Source organism: Ictalurus punctatus, chromosome 26 (genome assembly GCF_001660625.3).
Source record: "Ictalurus punctatus breed USDA103 chromosome 26, Coco_2.0, whole genome shotgun sequence".
NCBI lineage: Eukaryota > Metazoa > Chordata > Actinopteri > Siluriformes > Ictaluridae > Ictalurus > Ictalurus punctatus.
The window spans coordinates 15,907,426-15,927,362 of record NC_030441.2 but is presented as its reverse complement, the minus strand read 5'-3'; the positions used below and the strand labels follow the sequence as shown (position 1 = coordinate 15,927,362).

The 19,937-nt window shown below is 38.6% G+C and overlaps 1 protein-coding gene across 3 annotated transcripts in view; it reads left to right on the top strand.

Moving 5' to 3' along the window:
- The first annotated feature begins 6,968 nt into the window (after positions 1 to 6,968).
- Positions 6,969 to 19,937, top strand: part of cd99 (CD99 molecule) — a 29,816-nt gene continuing 16,847 nt past the window's right edge. The window contains exons 1-7 of one of the 3 annotated variants that reach the window (XM_017457931.3): positions 6,969 to 7,197; positions 15,354 to 15,380; positions 15,555 to 15,578; positions 17,024 to 17,053; positions 17,914 to 17,943; positions 19,145 to 19,168; positions 19,810 to 19,845. In XM_017457931.3, coding sequence (XP_017313420.1) covers positions 7,086 to 7,197; positions 15,354 to 15,380; positions 15,555 to 15,578; positions 17,024 to 17,053; positions 17,914 to 17,943; positions 19,145 to 19,168; positions 19,810 to 19,845 — 283 coding nt within the window. In that variant the 5' untranslated portion in view covers positions 6,969 to 7,085. The remainder of the gene's footprint in view (positions 7,198 to 15,353; positions 15,381 to 15,554; positions 15,579 to 17,023; positions 17,054 to 17,913; positions 17,944 to 19,144; positions 19,169 to 19,809; positions 19,846 to 19,937) is intronic. The other 2 variants (XM_047151166.2, XM_017457932.3) reach the window with 2 other exon arrangements.

The following is a 19,937-nucleotide window of genomic DNA, read 5'->3' as shown; positions in this document are numbered from 1 at the left end:
CGGCTTCTCATCATACAGCCTAAAAATGCATGCATGTCGCCAGAATATATATTTGTAAGGGGGAAAAACAAAAAAAACGTTTTGCATAAGAGCAGGTATCTGGCTGACCCTCTTTTTGTTGTGCCCGGCTTGCAGCAACATGTGGGAAAAATGTTGCACGAGCTCGAAAGGATGTACCATGCATTAAATAACCTCCAAAGCACACACACACACAATATGAAATATGATCAAATCTTTAAACAATGCAGTGGAGTTGCTCTGATTTGGCATGCACTGAAATGCTGGTGGCAGAAGGTGAATGGTGCACTCACCACAGCGGGGTCATCCCCGTTCCCAAGGCGGCTCGCGTCCTCTAGAAAAAGGAAATCATTAAAGAAGAAGAAAAAAAAACCCCACGCGTGATCCGCGCGATCAGATGCCGTGGTCGCAGTCCACGTCACGACATATGTACCACAGGATCACGTAGAGGATGAGCAAGATGGCGAAAATGAACAAGGCAACCAAGATCGCTTTGGTCACCGGAGAAATTAAGGACTGCATGTCAGCTGCGCGGACGCGAGCCGTTCAAGAGAGCCGGACGCACGCGAGACTCCGCCACCGCCGCCGAGCCGCTCGGAGCCAATCCGCGGCGTCCGCATGGGCGCGCGCCAAGACGCGTTGTGATGTGCTCGTGCTGCAGAGGAACAGACAACGCGCGCGTCAGGGAGACAACAAAATATATATATATATTTGCCCGCGCTCTTGCGCGTCCGGTGCTCACCGCGTCGTCAGGGGTCGAGGTGACCTATAGGCTAATGAAGCTCAATCCGGTCAACAAAACCAAAACGAAGCACGTGCGTTTCTGCTTTTGAGGAAATAAAACTATCCAGATCTCCAAAGTCTGACCACGAGAAAGATAAGAACTTTCTTCAATCAACTCATCTCTGCGTACAGCGATGCACAAATGTTCTTCAGCTGTAAATCCTCTCCAACGGACAGTCCATGAATGCTGTGTTGGTTTGTGGATGATTAAATGATTGAGGAGATTGCACCCATGCAAGGTCACAGAGAGAGAGAGAGAGAGAGAGAGAGAGAGAGAGAGAGAGAGAGAGAGAGAGAGAGAGAGGGAGAGAGATGGAGATGAGCTGATGCTCAACACACACTTCAGGATCTGGCGCACTGTTCTGCTGCACTGTGTTGTGTTTGCTTTATCCAAACACTAGGGGTCAGAAGAAACCGGAGTAATCAACAGGTCTTTATGCAATTATGTGCACTACAATGGTGATAATGTGTTCAAACCAGACCTAGGTCTCCAAATGAACACTGTATATATATATACTACTACTACTAAAGTACCAGGTTCAAACCAAATTGTGATCAGAATCAGACCAAAACACAAATAATGACTGTATCTGAGCATCTATTGGCTTGTACTTAAATACTGAGGCTGGAAATTCATTTGGTTTAGTTTTGTTCCTGCCCACTGGTGCAGTGAGTAATGTTACTCCAGAATCTCTGGTTCGATCTTGAGCTTGGGTAACTGCTTGTGCATGTTCTTCCCGTGTCCATGCAGGTTCTCCAGTTTCCCTCTACTGGATTGGTGACTCTAAATTGCGCCCAGAAGTGTGAACGTGTGTGTGCATAGTACCCTAAGGTGAATCAACATCCCGTCCAGGGTGTATTCCAGTTCTACACCCATAGGATAGACTCCAGATTCACCATGGCCCTGATCAGGATAAAGTACTTCAATGAATATTTAATCAAAATAGCAAGTCAGTTGGCAATGTTTTACAAACATTCAGTTAAACACGGGGAGCCTGGAGAATATCCCGCGGGACTCGGGGCACAAGGCAGGGGACACCCTGGACCAGGTGGTAACCCATTGCAGGGCATAATCGTACACATATTCACACACTACAGACAATTTGGAAATGCCAGTCAGTTTACAATGCATGTATTTGGACTGGTGGAGGAAAACCTGAGTACATGGAGGAAACCCGTGAAGCACGGCAAAAACTCCACGCACCCAGGGCGGAGGCGGGATTCAAGCCCCTATCTCTGGAGGTGCGAAGCAAGCGGGCTAACCATTAAGCCACCATTCCCCCCGTGGCTTTAAACTATAGCTTCAAAAACATATACAAATGTATTAAAAATCTATCGCTTACATAAACGTTGGAATCAAAAAACCAACAAATTTTCAACTGTCACATCTGTTCTACTTGTACAATGTATCCAAAGATTCAAGTAACTCTGAAAATTCATTATTTTGCTCCCTGTTACCCTTACGCAACTTGATAGCAGTCACTGCCTTCAGTTATTTCTTCCCTTGAGATGCTGCTGACAAATTTCTTCTTGTCTCGAATGTTTCTCTCAGTGATTTATAAACCTATGAAAATTGTGTCAGCCATATTCGCGTGTTCCAGGTGCTGATAGCACACACAAATCAAGCCAACACAGTAATTAGGACTGTGAAAGATGCTTCTTCCGAAATAGGAAGACATTGTCACTATATTATTTATCCTTGTTCTTAGACCACAGCGCTGATGGATGCTTGAATCTTGTGTGAAGGTGTAGATTAATTTTCTATAACAGCAGTAGTTTATAATAACACACTCGATCTAAGATGTTACCATTTCTATAGTTACAACTGATTCACAGGGGACAGCAGTCCATACAGGAGTTCGCAAAGTTGTTCTGCGATGGTTGCGGACAAAAAATGACTCGATTTTGCTGCGGCTTTGTTCGAAATTTGCGATGCAGTTTGCGGAGTTTTTTGTGCTTTTTTTTTTTTTTTTGGTGGAAAACTGCTTTAATTGGTGAAATTGCAATCGCGTGAAATTGTTTTGCACAGCGTTTTACAGTGATGTTTGTTGGTAAATGAGACCTTTTAGTTGTACTCATGTTCGATGCATGCGAATCGAACAGGGATTTGGCTGAATGCGCGTCGTGATGTTGTCGCATGAAGCATCTTGGCGCAAATCCCCGGAGAATCTGCGGTAATTAAAAAAAAAAAAGAGTTTCCTTGATTTTGCGTTAATTTCTGCGATCGCAAAATGGCTAAATCCTGGAGGGACTGGGACATAAAATGGTGGATAAGTCTAATCTAAGGCTTATAATAATAATAATAATAATAATAATAATAATAATAATAGTAATAATACATTGATTAAAAAGGATGTGTTGTTATTTAACAAACAAAATGTAACAAGGCATTTATTTCACGTTAATGTAAGGAGTCTCCAGTGTCAGCGCTTTGTAACTGGAAGTTTTCTGCCACAGGAAAGTCTTCAGTATGGAAGTATTTTGTGGACAATTTTTAAAAGCAGCTCCAAACTGTATTTGCAATTGCATTTCCTAACTGTGGGCGTAAATTGTAAATTGTGACATAATGCAAATGAAAATGCAAATTATCGTTTGCGTTTGCGTTCACAGGTCGGCCAAATTTCAAACGCAAAGTCCAATCGCAATTGCATTTCCCATGTCTTATGAGTTATGATCCTGTCATATCAACATAGCAATTACCCCTTTACTATTTCACATCCTCTGGGTCGGGTACGGAGCCTGACAAAATTCGAACGGAATATCAAGTCCCTTTGCATTTGGATTTCAGATGCCTTGCACAGAAGCCTGTCAATCAGCGCTGGGGGTGGGAGTATACTATGGGGCGTGTTTGTATTTGGAAGTGACGTCATTCACAGTCGACTGCCCAGAAGGAAAATGTGCTGCACAGATGATTGTGTCGATATCTCACAATTTATGCGCCCACATTTAGGAAACGCAATTGCAAATACAGTTTGCAGTTGTTTTTGAAAATTGTCTGCAAAATAACTTCCATACTTCAGATCAGAGGCGTTTGCACTTTCTGGTTTCTCCATAACATGACTAACGTGATTTTTTTTGGGGGGGTGGGGTGGGGGTCTTATTAGCTTCAACTGCAATCATACAATCATATCATAAAAGAACACAAAATTAATTTAAAAACTAGTTTTATTTTGCGCCAGGTGTTTGTTGTCTAAATGGATCAGCAGTAACTGAACAACTCAGTGAACGAGTCAGTGACGGAATCGTTTAGTAAATGACTCGAGTCACTATGCGCGTCCTTCTAGTTATACCCTGCTTATAACATTAAGCAAAAAAAAGAGCATGAGTGTAGCACAGGTAGAGATAATGAAATGGAGAAAAATAAAAACACGCCATCATATGCCTTGCATTTAGGCTGCAATGAAATGGCAGAAAGATCTGACTGAAGTAAACAAATAAACTTTCACAGGACACGCCCGATGAACACAGGAACATTATGCTATGGAAGGCCATAAGGTTCAAAAACGCCTGAGATTCATCCATGTACAAATGGGAAGTCTGTCTGTAACAATTTCGAGTCTTTATTTGTCAACACATAATATCAGGGCTTCCACATTACAATTCCAGATTATAGATTAATTTTGTTCCCAGATAACCCACCCCAACCCCTGATTTAGTATTACTAATGTGACTATTACCAAGATCAGATGTATCTGTAAAAACAAATAAATGATTAATTAAATGATATATGTAATTCTGCATAAGTGATAAATTACTTCCTGTTAGTGAAACACTTTTTCACTGGATTTTAATGATGGAGTTTTATTATACACGCTAATGGTTATATGGTAATTTAGGCCTATTAGTATGCACTATGCACACACACACACACACACACACACACACACACACACACACACACACACACACACACACACACACAGGGACTGAAACAAATACTCTACTCAACCCATTAACATTAGCTTACCTGCGATTACAGGTGCTGAATAAACAAATACTCTTTCTTGGTGAAAAGTAAGAAGAACGTGGGCGTGTTTGTGCAGTGAGACCATTCTTTTGCCCTGTACTTAAAATGAATGAGTAATTCATACATTTGACAATCAGAATCACTTTATTTCACCAAGCACATGTGCAAATACAAAGAATCTGTCTTGGTACAAAAAATGCAAACATACAGGTGCTTATAAGTCCCATTCACACCTGGTATTAACATCTGTCTCCAGTGATCACTTACGATTGGATTTCATACACAGTTTCTTCTGGATGATGGGTTTATTGCACGTTTATTATGCACATTACATTTATTATGCTAGTCTTCAGCTGCATTTATTATCTTATCCGTGGATGAGAGATGAGACGATGAAAGAAGCAATGAAAAGCAGTTGTTTTCATCTCTGTTGTTATAGCCATCTGCATAGCTGTGGAGAACTCTATTATTCAGCATGAGTTCTACACAGCTTCACAATGATGATATATTTTCTGGTTAGGGCAATAAGTGTCAATTGCCAAGTTGTAATAATGTTATTTTCCAGCTCAGGATGTTTGAGGTGTGAAGTGGAAAAAAAACATGGATGTGTCCTGATTGGTCTCTGTTTCGGCTAACTAGTCTAACCCTAAATCTTGGGGTTTGGGTGAGATGGGGTTTGAGTGGTTGTTGTTGTTTTTTTTCTGGGTGGAATGTCTGCAAAATATATTATACACAAATACATTTCTGCTTCATGGATAAACAACCGCACAGAAATAAAGGTGCACCTCAATAAATTTGAATAGAGTTAATTAAAGTTCATTTCTCCATGATAAATGGGATGTTGTCAAAGCAACCTGGGCTTCCAGAACACCTCAGCAGTGCCACAGCCTGATTGCCTCCATGCCACGCCACATTGATGCAGTAATTCGTGCAAAAGGATTAAAGCCCAGACCAAGTACTGAGTGCGTAAATTAACATACTTTTCAGAAGGTCGACATTTCTGTATTATAAATTCTTCATTGTAATATTTTGAGATACTGGATTTTTGATTTCCTTGAGCTGTAAGCTGTAATCATGGGGATTCAAACAAAAAAAAAGGCTTGAACTATTTCACTTTATGTGTAACGAATCTAGAATAAATTATGGAAAAAAACTAACTTTCCCACGATGGTCAAATTTTTTGACATGCACCTGTACATCAATACACCTATGCTGTACAGACCACAATGCAAGATAAATATGTACATCAAAGCATGTTTATAAATTTACATCTTCAGACTCTAAGAACAATTGTAAGCCAGCGCCAAAAGATATGTTCTTTTTTTAAACTTTGATTTAAATTCCGATTCTGTCCAAATTTCCATAAGGGATATCGGTAAGCTATTCCACGGTTTGTGTCCGGCAAAAGCAAAAGCACGTTCACCCTTCGACTTCAGTCTAGACATAAGAACCATCAATCATCTCAAAATAAAATACACTTTTGGTGTTTTTTTTTTTTTTTTTTTACAGGTTGTAGCATGGACGTAACTATGCATTCTTTGGGGGCGGTCGTGTCCCCCCCCATTGTTGAGGAAATACCAATCTGTCCACCCAATATACAGTACAAAATGTGTCCCCATTTAACGAACCCTGCCAATGGATCTGTCTTTTCTTCATCTATTCTATTCATTTATGTATATTCCTTTTTAATATATTTCCGTTTTTTAAAGAAAATCGGTGTGCCCCCCCCCCCATTGTACACTTGCTTGCGCCCATACTCAACGCAAGTCCTTTGATATATTTTAGCCGCTCAGTCTGTAAGAAATGGAGACAGCAGCCACGTGTAGAAAAGTGCAACAGAACATACGAGCTTTTTTTCAGACAGTAAGTAACTAGATACCTAAATAGTAGGTGACCTTAGCTTAGTATAGAAGGCATCATTCCATGGTTTGGTTTGTTCTTAAGAACGTCAATTAACTTTTGATATTTGCACACCCGCGAAGTAGGCTAGGGTAACGCCAGTTCCAGTTTTTGACCAATAACATTACATTCACTTGCATATCCTCCCGCCGTGTTCGTTGGAGATTCCCCCCCAATGTCCATACCATGGTTACGCCCTTGGGTTGTAGGCAGGAGTTACACGTTGCGACATCGCTTCGAACGCACCTTTTGATCCTTGTGGCCTTCCACATTTTCCCTGCGCCAGCTCAGTGCTCCGAACTACTGCTTTACACAGAGAGGTGGAGTGAAGAATAGTGCTGGGATTACTCGTTGCCCCTGCAATGTTGGGTAATTTCTGATTTGCCACACCCATTTCGGAAGAATAAAGTCCTTCTGCATGTGCCTACAAGTCGCACAGCTCAGGAGATCCTGTTCACAGCGCAAAAAAAATATGACTTTCTATGTGTGGATTTTACTTTTTGGAGCGCTCGTGCTCACCAAAGCGCAGGGTAGGTGTTGTGTGTTATTCTCAAACTTCTGCACGAGATGTTTTGGTGTGCATCTGAGTTTGAAACTTTGCTCATGAGTTCTTTCTTAGAAGTTAGACGGAATTGACTTTGAAAAAGTATCTACTGTAAAGTTTTATTGTTACTGCACAGTATGCAAATATAACACTAGGTCTATTTATACTTACTATGTAACTATTTTTTTCACTCTCTTGAAAAAAAATAATAAAAAAGTACCTTTCACTGGGGTGGTTCCAGTTTACCTATAGCATAGTGCAAAAGTTTGTACATCCCTCACTACACATATTTAAGTCAATTAGACTTTAAATGCATGGTTTCACAGATGTTATTCCATTGACATGGATACCAAAAATGGTCAAAATGTGTTTCAAAAACATTTGGGCCACATCAATGAACCATCGGGGAACACTGTTGTATTCTTGGAGGGTGTTTTTACACTGTAGCATGCATTAGGACGGAAAAATGCTTTCTAATAGTGTATTTCGTGGTTTTGGATAACTAAAGGGAAAAAAAACACACAAAAAACAAGCTCGTCAAATGAAATTCGCTTTATTAGAACACACCCTGTCAGTTTGTTCCCTGCTGTGTTTTCAAGTACTGTATTTTACGGTGAAGTTATAAAGTTAAGTATAATCTAAATGGGCCACACCTTAAGTAAAATCTCTAAGACCAGTACTTTTTTTTATTTATTAAATCCGTCTAGGGGGCAGGGTGGCTTAGCACGTTTGCCTCGCACCTTCTGAGTTGGGGGTTCGATTCCCGCCTCCACCCTGTGTGCGCTGAGTTTGCATGTTCTCCCTGTGCTTCAGGGGTCTCCTCCGGGTATTCCGGTTTCCCCCCCCCCCCAATCCAAATACTTGCATTTTAGGCTGATTGGCATTTCCAAATTGTCTGTAGTGTTGAGTGTGTGTGCGATTGTGACCTGCATTAGGCTTTCCCCCTGTCCAGGGTGTCCCCCGCCTCGTTCCCAGAGTTCCCTGGGATAGGCTCCAAGCTTCCCCATGACCCTGGCAGCATCCGAAATCACATACTGTGACAGTACATACTGAATTCGATGCAGTCCCTACTGCACGGCCATTGAAACAGTACATACTAATCAGTATGTGTGTGTAGTATGAGTACAATCTCGTACATACTACATCCGCCGTGTTGGCATTGTCATGTGACCTTCAACATCATAAACACAAAAATTTAAATGGACCACCAGATTAAAGCAACCGCATTAACGGCAAAATGCACATCAGGAAAGTTAACTGAATTAATAATTTAATATGGGCGGGGTTAACTTTGCTACTGTTAGCTTGGCTGGCTAAGGCATGATAGAGATCATAAAAAAGGTTTCAAACGCTGTGACAGCTGTTTTCTTGTTCAAACCTTCAACAAATTAACGATTTATTCTGGAATTGTTAAACAAGTCCTGTTTAATACTTAAAAAGAGCCTGCACTGTCTTATGCATTTTTTTTTTTTGTGAGCTCGTCTGCACCAGTCCCGTTGCATTATGGGATTTTTGACTCGCGTAGTGTCCATCAGCCGCATACTGCAAAATCTCGCCTTAAGCAGTACGCCATCTTGTTATTTCTCACCTATTGTTTCTCGCCTACTGAGAACACAGACATACTACTGTACCCCTCTGGCGTTCTGCTTTTCACCGACTGTGTCATAGGGTAGTACGCCATTTCGGACGCAGCCCCTGTGTAGCATAAGCAGTACAGCAAATATATGCATGTGTAGTTCTAGAGTAGTTGTGAGTGCTGAGTAGAAGCTCGTTGGCGAGCCTGACATATTTGGAAAACCTCAAGCATGCTCCTTCCATGAGTCACTTGAGTTACAATCTGGTTTGAGTATAGCGTGGAAAAAAAGACAGCACATCTATTGTTATCATAATGCTGTCCATTTAGAATTCTGCAAGACAACAAAGATTACGTATCGATTCTACGGTTGTACTATACAATATAGTGTACCATAACGCTAAAGACTTCCATAGGTGTTCCTGTGAGTGTGGTTGTTGAGTGGATATATATTGTGTCATGTGAAGATGACCTCAAGTATTGTGAAATAAATATTTCTGCTCTATTGCCCACCCGTACTAAATAACTGATGTTTTTAATGCTCATATAAAGTTCTGTACACCAACGTCCAATTTATGGTTATTTATGGAGAAAGTTTCTTCAGCACATCAACAGTATGTATTGTTTTCTGTTAGTTTCGAATCCAGGCACGTTTAGCCCTGTGGTGCTCTCATAAATGATAATCCTTTGATAAAGCACAATAAAAATAAAATGATTAAGACACAGAAAGAAGACGAGTAGATGCACAGTCATGCAATGGTTTTAGGGGAGTTTAGAGCCACAAACTAAGAAATAGTATCATCAGGTTTGGAACAATGAACATCCATGAGTTAAAAGCACACAAATACGGTATCTTTCTGTATTTGGCTTCATTTTGGGGTGATCGTTCTGAGAAATTAAATGTCTTTGCACCATAATCCCCCAAAAAAGTTTCAACCTATTAAATATGGTTTTTAGATTTTATAGAAGCCATTTTTAAATCCATTGGAAGAAAAAAAAAAAAGTATTCTATATGGTGTTTGTATGATCATGCTTAAAAATACATATTACATTATACTCTCACTGGAACTACATCACTACATCTGCACATCATTTATATAGCAGCATCTCAATGCTTAATATCACGCAGATGCCGGTCAAGAGCTTCGGTTAATATTCAAATCAGATATCAGAATGGGTGTGGGGGCGGGGGGCGGGGTTGTGATCTCTGTGACTTTGACCAAGGGATGGTTGATGGTGGCAGATTGAATATTTCAGAAACTGATGATTACCTGAGATTTTCACACACAACAGGTTCTAGAGTTGTAGAGACCATCATGATGGTTTAAGCTGTCAAGAAAGCTTAGGGTAACTCAAATAACCACTCTTCACAACCACGGTGAGCAGAAAAGCATCTCAGAACTCGTTGAACTTTGAGGCACATGAGCCACAACAGCAGAAGAACCCATCAGGGTTGCACTCCTGTCTGCCGAGAACAGGACTCTGAGGCTATAACGTGCACAGGCAGGCTGACTGATCCCAGTTTTGGTGAGCCTCTGATCAAGTCACCTCGGTTTTACCAATGACCATTTTTGTAACCCAGTGCAAGGTTAATTTATTTATTTTATTTATTTTTTAAAGTATGTAAAACCATCCATTGTCTCTCCAGTCCAATCAAAAGCAGCCAAATTTGAAATAAATAAATAAATAAATAAATCTTAATCTGGCAACTTCGCAATCACCTATTAGGAACAAGCTAAATTAAATAATTACACAATGCATGTGTGTATATGGGATCATTTCAGGCCCAATTGCTCATAATCCTTTTACACAGTTCTCATATTCGTTCCTAACACAGATATTTTTAGCTACATATCGTACACAGCATATCAGGCAGTGTGTGTGTGTGTGTGTGTGTGTGTGTGTGTGTGTGTGAGTGTAAAAGGCTGGCGAGGTTGTTAAAATGGTTTTACATGCATGTCAATTTCTTGATCCAGCATGTGGTGAGGGGTAAAATTAATGAAATATCTTAGCAAGTCAATCTTTATGATTATAAATAAGACCAATGCATCACTAGTATAGTGAGTATTAGTATATTATGCACAGTGTATTAGAAAATTGCCATATTGTCTTTAAATGGTGCACTTATATAGCACTTTCACCCAAAGTGCTTTACACTGTGTTTCATTCACCAATGGTAGCAGGAGCTGCCATGTAAGGCACTAGCTTACCATCAGGAGCAACTTGGGGTACAGCATCTTGCCCAAGGACACTTTGACATGTGGAGTCACCCAGGCCGGGAATCAAACCGCCAACCCTACGATTAGTGGACAACCTGCTCTACCACCTGAGCCACAGCCACCCCGAGATACAAAATATACATCTTTACAAAATATACAGACTTTCACACTATACAATACAGTTAGATAGATGCTTAAGATCGACTTGTGTCACACTCAGGGCCAGGCGCTTTCAGTCTCATTTGGCAAAATTGAAAAATAAATAAATAAATAAATAAACACAAACAAATATATATATATATATATATATATATATATATATATATATATATATATATATATATATATATATATATATATATATATATATATATATATATATATGCTGAAACAGCCTGCAGTACACTACTATACAACATGTTCATGCTAGACCTGTAATATCCAGAATGGACAGCAGACCTGTAATGTAATGATCACCCACAATGTGGGTTTGGTCACATAGGGTTGAAACGCTGGTTAAAATCATCTTCTGCCTCTGATACATGACTTAACTGATTAAAAAAAAAAGGCACAAAAAGTATGAATTAGTGATTAACTCCAAATCCAGAAATGCACTACCCTAGTAGTCTAATTTACAGTCCTAATATTAATCACCATTTAACCGTATAAGCCATCAGAGTATATATTCTGAAGTGACACATAAGTTTTCTATATTTTCTTTGTGCGTGCCTTGAAGCCTTGTACTTCCTGTAATGCCGTGACTGTAACTTCGTGCCCACAAACACCAAACCGCAAACTTCAGGATGTGCGCTGTTCATTTTTAGCAGATGGCATGAATCGACTTCTCCTTTTTTAAATGCCAATGGAGGTCTTGTCATGTTTTTTTTTTTTTTTTTTTTACTTTAATTGCAGAGACCATTCATTTTTACATGCCGCAAGACTAGATCTCTGTCATAAATTTCCGAACATGTCATTTTTAAACCGTCCGAAAAAATATCCAGAATGTGGAATAATTCTATGAATCGAATGTAGTTTGTGTACGGGCTGCATTTACGTTGATTTCATTTGACAAGCGCTTTTATCCAAAGTGAATTACGTGAGGCGCAATTCGGTCGAAGAAGTGCTGTCAGTAATGATAAATGTTAGCACTCAATTGTTAGCCTTGAAAAGAAAATGACTGTACATTTCCACTTGAGAGGAAAATAAGACATAAATGCTATCTCTCTGTGATAAAAAAAAGCACTTTCCTAGCCAGGAGTGTATTCATAATTTAGCAGTTGTGTGCTTAGTAGTCCAGGCTTTCCTTAATTTTTTTTGTTTGTACTCCAAACCAGCACTAAGCTAATGAAATTAGCTTTCATGAAGTAGCCTGGTTAGCAACTCCTCAGAGTTTCTGTATGTACTCTGAGCTAAAAACAAGCAAATACAGTCAAATGTGTTCAGTCAAATGTAAGAAATGCTGACAGGGTGCTAAATTTCCCCAAATTTGGGCTTAATGGGATAGCCGAACAACACAATGCTAACATAGCTAGCATTCAGTAAAACCTAGATTTACATAATGCTGGCTCACTTTCATTCATTCTTAGCATTGTTGAGTTAAAATCCATATTCTCTGTACTTCCTTTATGCTGTTCAGAAGATCGAGCCTCGCCCTGTCCTTAAAAACACTATTTAGTTGCAGGAGTGAGTCAACATTAGTCACCGAGGGGTATAGACAAACAATAATAACCGCCAAACATCACCATGGCAACCTGTTCAACACGCGCCTGTTGGTTTCAGGTTTCATAAATGATTCAGTCAGACAGTTGCACTCCTAAGCAGTGTCGTAAAATCAAACATGTGTAGCCTTTAAAATTTTTTTTTATTCAGATCTAAAATGTTTTGGGCATTTTAAAACATTTGATTCATTATGGAAATGGTTTGCAGTGACGAGGAACTCGTCTTGCGGCATTTGTGGTGCAGGGTGTGTATGAGTAGACGAGTTGAGCTGAGGTACTGATTCAAATTCTTTCTTAAGTTCGCGTCACTGACAGTACTCCTAGTGTTTCACTGTTTTGAAAGGTTCTTGTACTGGTTTGTACTGAACGTTCAGGAAAGGGGAATAGAATTTAAAGGCACTCCTTTCAAGTCCTGGAAAAAGGCAAAACATGCTTTGAATATTATGGTGTCTGTTATATAAACTCAAGGTTCTGAATTAGTTCAAAATCCCATTTTGTGTGCTAACACAGCCTCTGTAATGTGTCTCACTCTCTTTTCTCCCCTTTCTTGATACAGTTAATGACCTTTAAAACTGGAACATAATGTTTCATCAGAACATAGAAAGTCTGGAAAGGGGGAAAAAAAAGCAACCTGCAAAAGTCTCTAAAAGGTCTGAATTTGATTTACAAATAAAGGGCAAGAACACTGTATAGGGTTAAGTTTTAAATTGAAGTAGGGCAACATAGGATGTGGTTTTGATTGTTGTGACGTACATACATACCCTGACCAGAATCAAGCATTGTACAGGGCTGAGCAGTCATTCTCTGGTGGGATAACAACATGCAGATTGATGACTAGCATAGAATTAGCCTCAGAACTCACAACACAATTTCCACCAAGTTACCACTTTGTAATATCCCCAAACCACTGTGTAATCAGAACAAGGGTTATTTAATGCAGAGATATCTTACATTAAACCAATTAAACCAGTCCTATAGGCAGTCTATGTTTGTATGCAGATTTATAGTTACTATAGATAATTGTTAGTGCAGACTTGGCATATTTAAGTGAATCAGCCCATTCCTTTCACAGCTAACTTTTTTGTTGCAAACCTATCAAACTTTTTCTTTAACTCTGGTGTAACTTGGTTTAGTTCAGTACTGAACACAGAACACATTAAGAACACAGTTTTGTGTGCACACAAATAACGTAAAAGTGGCATAAATATGATTTCACGTTTGACAGAAAAAAAAGAATGTCATTATTCTGTCATGTGTCTGTCATAGAGTTAAGATAGTTTTGTTTTTTGTTTTTTTTTTAAAAAATGGAGAGATGATTTAAAAAAAAAAAAAGTAGAGATGATTTAAAAAAAAAAAAGTAGAGATTTTTTTTTTAAAAAATGGAGAGTTTTTTTTTTTTTTTTAAATGGAGGGTTTTTTTTAAAGAGGGTTTTTCTTAAAAAAAGGAGGATTTTTTTTTAAAAAGGAGGGATTTTATTTTTAAAAAAGGGATTTTTTAGCTATAAGGAGAAAAGTGAATACTTTTGTGTCGCGTATCTGTCATGGCGTGTGCATACGTTAGCTATACAATAAAATGTCATTTTTGTGTCGTGTCAATCGTAAAAAGTGTAAAGATTGAAAAAAAGAAAAACAGGCTTGTTTTACTTTAGCTGTAGAAATAAATGTCATTATTGTATCATGTGTCTATCATAGTGTGAAGATTGTTAAAACCGGCTTGTTGTATTTTAGATATAGTAATACATGTCAGCTATTAATTAGGTTAACTATTGATTAGGTAGGCAGAAAGACATATTTGCATAAAAAAAAGGAAGCATATCAATGTAAGCCAGGAACACCACCATATATGGTTTTCAGGAAGTTATAGGAATACGGGCAAATGTTATTCGGGAAGGTATGTAAATGTGCGCAGATGGTATTCAGGGAGACAAAGGAATGCGCAAATGGTGAGGGCCTTTATCTGTCTGTACCTGAGTCAGCAGAGGAACAAAGAGAAAAAAGGTGTTAAGACAAGAACAAGGGAACGGGGGAGGGGGAGTGTTCAAAGTAAACTTATCAGTGTATCACAGGGTGAAGATTATTTAGAAAAGCTATAGGTGTAAAGCTGCAGCTATAAAACGTGTCACTGTCATACTGTTAAACGGAGGATGGGTTTACTTTAACTGCAGTAAAAATGGTACTAATGTGTCATGTCTGTCATAGAGTGTTAAGATTGTATAAAAAGGGCTTTGCTTTACTTGAGCTATTGAAAAAGTTCATTATTGTGCCGTATGTCTGTTGTAGAGTGTGATTATACCTGCATGTAGAAATGTCATAAGTTGTTATTGATGTTACATTATGCCAATAAAGATTTTCCATATGAGTTCAAATAGTTATGTTAGCACTAGTTTGGTAGTTCTCCCTAATATAAATGCAAAACATTTGTTGGAAAGCAGCCTAAAAGAGTTGCCCACCTCCTCCCTGTAACCAAAGACGGATACATTTTGGACTAAGAAGTTCAACTTGTCTGCTTTTGGTTTAGTCACCCTCCCAGTTTGTTAGAGCTGATGGAAAATAAAGGTGTAGATTGTATACAAAGCATTTCTCTCTGTTCGTACTGGACTTAATGGAAAACAATGTTTTTCTCTTATTGCAGATTTGGACCTTTCAGATGCCTTAGGAGGTAAGTTAACACTCATCATAACCTGAAGCATGTTTTGAATTAATATACTCCTAATAATGAGTTCATTTCTTAAATATTCTGAAGATTGTGTTTGTATTTTTTTGTAATTGCTTGTGTCAAAGAATAAAGAGCAGTTTTTATAATTATTATTAATTGTAATGCTCTCCTTTTAAGACCCTGATCCTACACCTAAACCAGGTAAAGTTCCAATATATTTAATTAGTTTTTATTTATTGGTACACTCTTGAAATTACAGCATCTGTCTCACATTAGGAATTTCAAAAACCTCCAAATGTTTTATTGTGCGGAATATTCTCCAATGTTTGTAATAGAGCTGCAACAACTAATCGATAAAATCGATAATAATCGATTATGAAAATCGGTGTCAACGAATCTCATTATTGATCAGTCGTGTCTGCGCACGGCACGGGGACATCGGAAATATGGCAGAGAGTACAGACCAAAGTTGTGTCCCAAATGGTCTATGCACTTACACTATGCACTATGTACTCTACCGTCTAGTGTATGAATTTTAGAAAGGTAGTATCGTCTCAAATGGAACACTAACGTATTTTTAACAACCGGATGCATAAGATGTTTCCCTTTTGACGGCACATGACGTCAAACGCACGTAATGCGACACCGCTAGCTTTAGCAGAACACCCAGAGTCAACAAAAAATAATTTCTTCAGTTTACTGTTTATATCAGCGTTAGCTTTTATACTCAATATGACCTCAGCCACCATCAGATGGAGGCGTAATCGTCAAGTGACACCGGGGGGGTGGGGGGGTTGGGAATTGTGCAACCAAAGTCCTGTAAGGCAGGGGGCCATTTCAAACTTAACAAAGCAGCGCTTGTGTAGCACGGAATCATGACAGTGATGCCCGAGCACAAACTTATGCTCCACTGTGTGCAAGGGGTTGGGGAAATTGGTGCGAATTGCTTAAAAGGTTTAGTTTAATTCAAGTTTATTATCATTAATATGTTGTATTTGCACGATTTGATCACTTATAACAGGAGTGCTCTCTTAGTAACGAGGCCGTGTTGCTCCTTACTCGCAATGTTGACGTAGTGGTAATGTCAAATTGAAACGCTACGATCAAAGTAAACGTAAGTAAAACAATATGCCTGAAGGCAGTGAGTAATAGAAACCATAAGTTGCACTGAAAGTGAGATTTTTATTATTAATTTAGGTTTTAGTTTAATTATCAGTGCTTTTTGTACGTCTACGAAAATACTGCATAAATACTTAGTAAATAAATGCATTTATATATTTATATAACACTCAGTTTGTGGATTTTATTTAAATAAATGAAAAAAATGGCATCAAGTTGTTTTTTTTTAAATCAGAGTAATCGATAAAAAAATATTAATAGTAATCGACCGATTAATCAATTATGAAAATAACCGTTAGTTGCAGCTCTAGTTTGTAATAAATTACAACATTCAATATTTCAACATTTCAAGGCATATTGCAGTCAAGTTATTTGACACAATAGGAGCATTTAGTACTATATGTGCAAATGACAAGTGTCTAAAAATAACAAATATAATACATAATTATAGTACCTTACATAATAATGATTGCATGGTCTAAGAGCAGTGATTATATGATTTTGATTATTGTTTTCCATGTCTACAGCGGAAAAACCACCCAAGCCAGGAGGAAATGGTGAGGTCACACACACGGATACAAAATGTCTTTTAATACATGTGGTAAATATGAGGCGTCTGAGAAAACCCATCATATGTCGATATGTCATGTCGTCATATGACAAAATTTTTTAAAAATCTGGTTTTCACTAAAAAGAAAAGGGTAATGTATTTTACCAAAACGATATAGAAACCAGTTTTTATTTAGCACTCTTTCTAACCTTGCCTTGGCTTTTGTCTCCAAAATATTATTATTTCTTGTCACGAATTCCACCTTTTAGTGTAGCACCAAGCGCCATGAGTGCAGCGTTCGATTCTTTGGTTCTACATGTGCCTTTGTTTTGGTTTTGGTCCCCACCGCTGTCCTGTCATTGGTCTGTTACCTATTGTGTACACCTGTCCTATGTTTGATTTGTGATTAGATTATGTGTTATTGTTCTTTATGAAATCTTGTTCATTGTTATTTTTCATTTGTTTGTTAGCCTTGTCTTCTGAATTCTGTTTGGTTTTGATTCTCGCCTAAGTCCATGTTTCACGCAATATGCATGCTGTTGTATTGAACCTCACTAAGGACATGAACTATTTTCAGACTTATACTAATAAAATGGTAAATGCAGTCAGTTTACCTTAATATGTCTAAAACCTTGCTAGTGAAACGCACTATATTTTCACGATATGATCGTTGTTGGATAGCTAGATGCCATAGCGAAACGTACTTCGATTCGATTCACAAAATGTCTGCAATCGACAATGTTTCAAAAGAAAAAGTTTAAATATAGACAGTGTCAAAATCTGACCATGTGAAGGGGTTTCACCGGCTGCCACACATTATGTGAGTGTTTCTATTGAAAACATTTCTCTGTGTTTTTCTGTTCCCAGACCTTGACCTTTCAGATGCTCTCCATCCAGGTATAATCTTGATCGCTTGTCTGTCTCTAATCAGTTGAAAGTAGGGCTGCAACTAACAAATTTTTTGATACTCGATTAATCTGTCGATTAATTCTTCGAATGATCGATTACTTGGATTAAAAGGCCAGTTTTTAATTTCTATAATTACCCCCCCCTTCAAACATTGTGCAAATTGAAGGCTATGAAAATGGTATTAACTCTATCTATGTGAGCTATGCTATACATTGTGCAAAGGATTTTTTTTAAAAAAATAGTCATATTATGTTTAAAAAAAAACAAAAAAACAAAAACTGATTGTCCACAAGCTTCAAAGCAGAAGTTTAATCACTATATGAAAAATGCTAAAAAAGAAAAGCACAAACTAAGTGTTAACTGGTAAGAAGTTGAATGTTCTGCAGTAACACACACATTCACTCATCTGAACACAGCAACGTTACTTTATTCCGTGAATGTACGACACTTCTTACATTTATATACAATGACATGTTCAAACCGTATTTACAGTTACCGCTCTCATACAAAAATCACACTTACTTTTGGTTCTAAATAAGGCATATTTGATCAAGGGGAATATTTTAGTCAGAGTTTTTGCGCTTCCTTTCTATCGCGCGCTGTTTGATTGATGCGTACGCGTGGACTCGCGCTCGTTCGGTGAAGTTTAACGGAGACTCGCTCGCTGTCAGGACGAGGCTTTATGTCAAATAGAAATACTGGCGTGAATTTCTAACATTTACCAAATAAGGATATAAAAGTATAAAATGTCATTCCTGCGCTGAAGAAAACACGTCTGGAACACGTTAAACAGCACACGTATGTGTCGCAGCGTCCGACACGACGAGCCACGTTAACACACTTACGAGTTTGCTTGAAACGCTTAATATACAACACTCGTGTTTTGGACACGCTGTTTTTCAGATGGATTTTATTCACAGAAATGCGTTTTTCACCATCGTGAAGTGACGTCACCGACGGGGGCTAATCACAGTGACGTCCCGGACCCGGCGAATGCATAATGAAAGTCGTTGTCGATTATTTTATTTATCGATTATGATCGGTTTTATCGATTTGCTTGTTGCAGCCCCAGTTGAAAGCAAATGGTTCTGAAGCAGAGGTCTTTCCTTTAGCTGTGAAACTATCTCAGAAATCTGCTTCACTGATAACCCTGATGATTACACATGTTGAAATTTCTTTTTTGTTGTAGAGGCGGAAAAACCTAAAGATAAAGGTAAAATACACACACACACACACACACACGCACGCGCTAAAATTAATTAATTCATTCTCTAAACTAAATTCCTAATGTTATTATCTATCAAGTTCTTTGTTGTGGCTTTGTGTTTAACCAATCAACGCACTCCTTGTATGCAAATTCAGTGACGGTGAGGACAATATGAAATCTTACTGGTGAAGATTTCTAATGTTATTATTGCAGCTTAGGTGCAGTTGCTGTTGTTTCAAAGTGTTTCTAGAGCTCTAAAAATGTTGAAATTGAAAGCCACCTTCTTAACGAAAGACTCGACAATATTGTTATGTAACGGATCAGGCTAGATGCTTCATTTCAGGTTTCTCTTTACATTTTTCTAGCTCTATCCCCAGCCGTAACACAACTGCTCAGCTCTTCCTCTCTTCTTTAAAAGGCAACTTATGACACGCAGGCCGTAGGGGGCGGTGTAGGGCGGGGCTGTCAATTGTGTGAAGTCTTGGCAATGGATATGGTGTTGATGTAATTGAGCTCATAGGCAGCAGAGGGCGCTAAACATTACACACTTCCCCTTTAAGCAACAATGCATTAACGTCTCTACTAAAACTCTTGGGGTGTGTTTTCCCTCCAAACTGTTAATACTTCGACATTGTATGTTTCTGCAGATCCTAAGCAACCTGCAGTCCCAGCACAGGGCGGAGGTATGTCCCCTATACCGTGTGTGTGTGTGTGTGTGTGTGTGTGTGTGTGTGTGTGTGTGTGTGTGTTGTCACTCCTGTTAACATCCTCCATT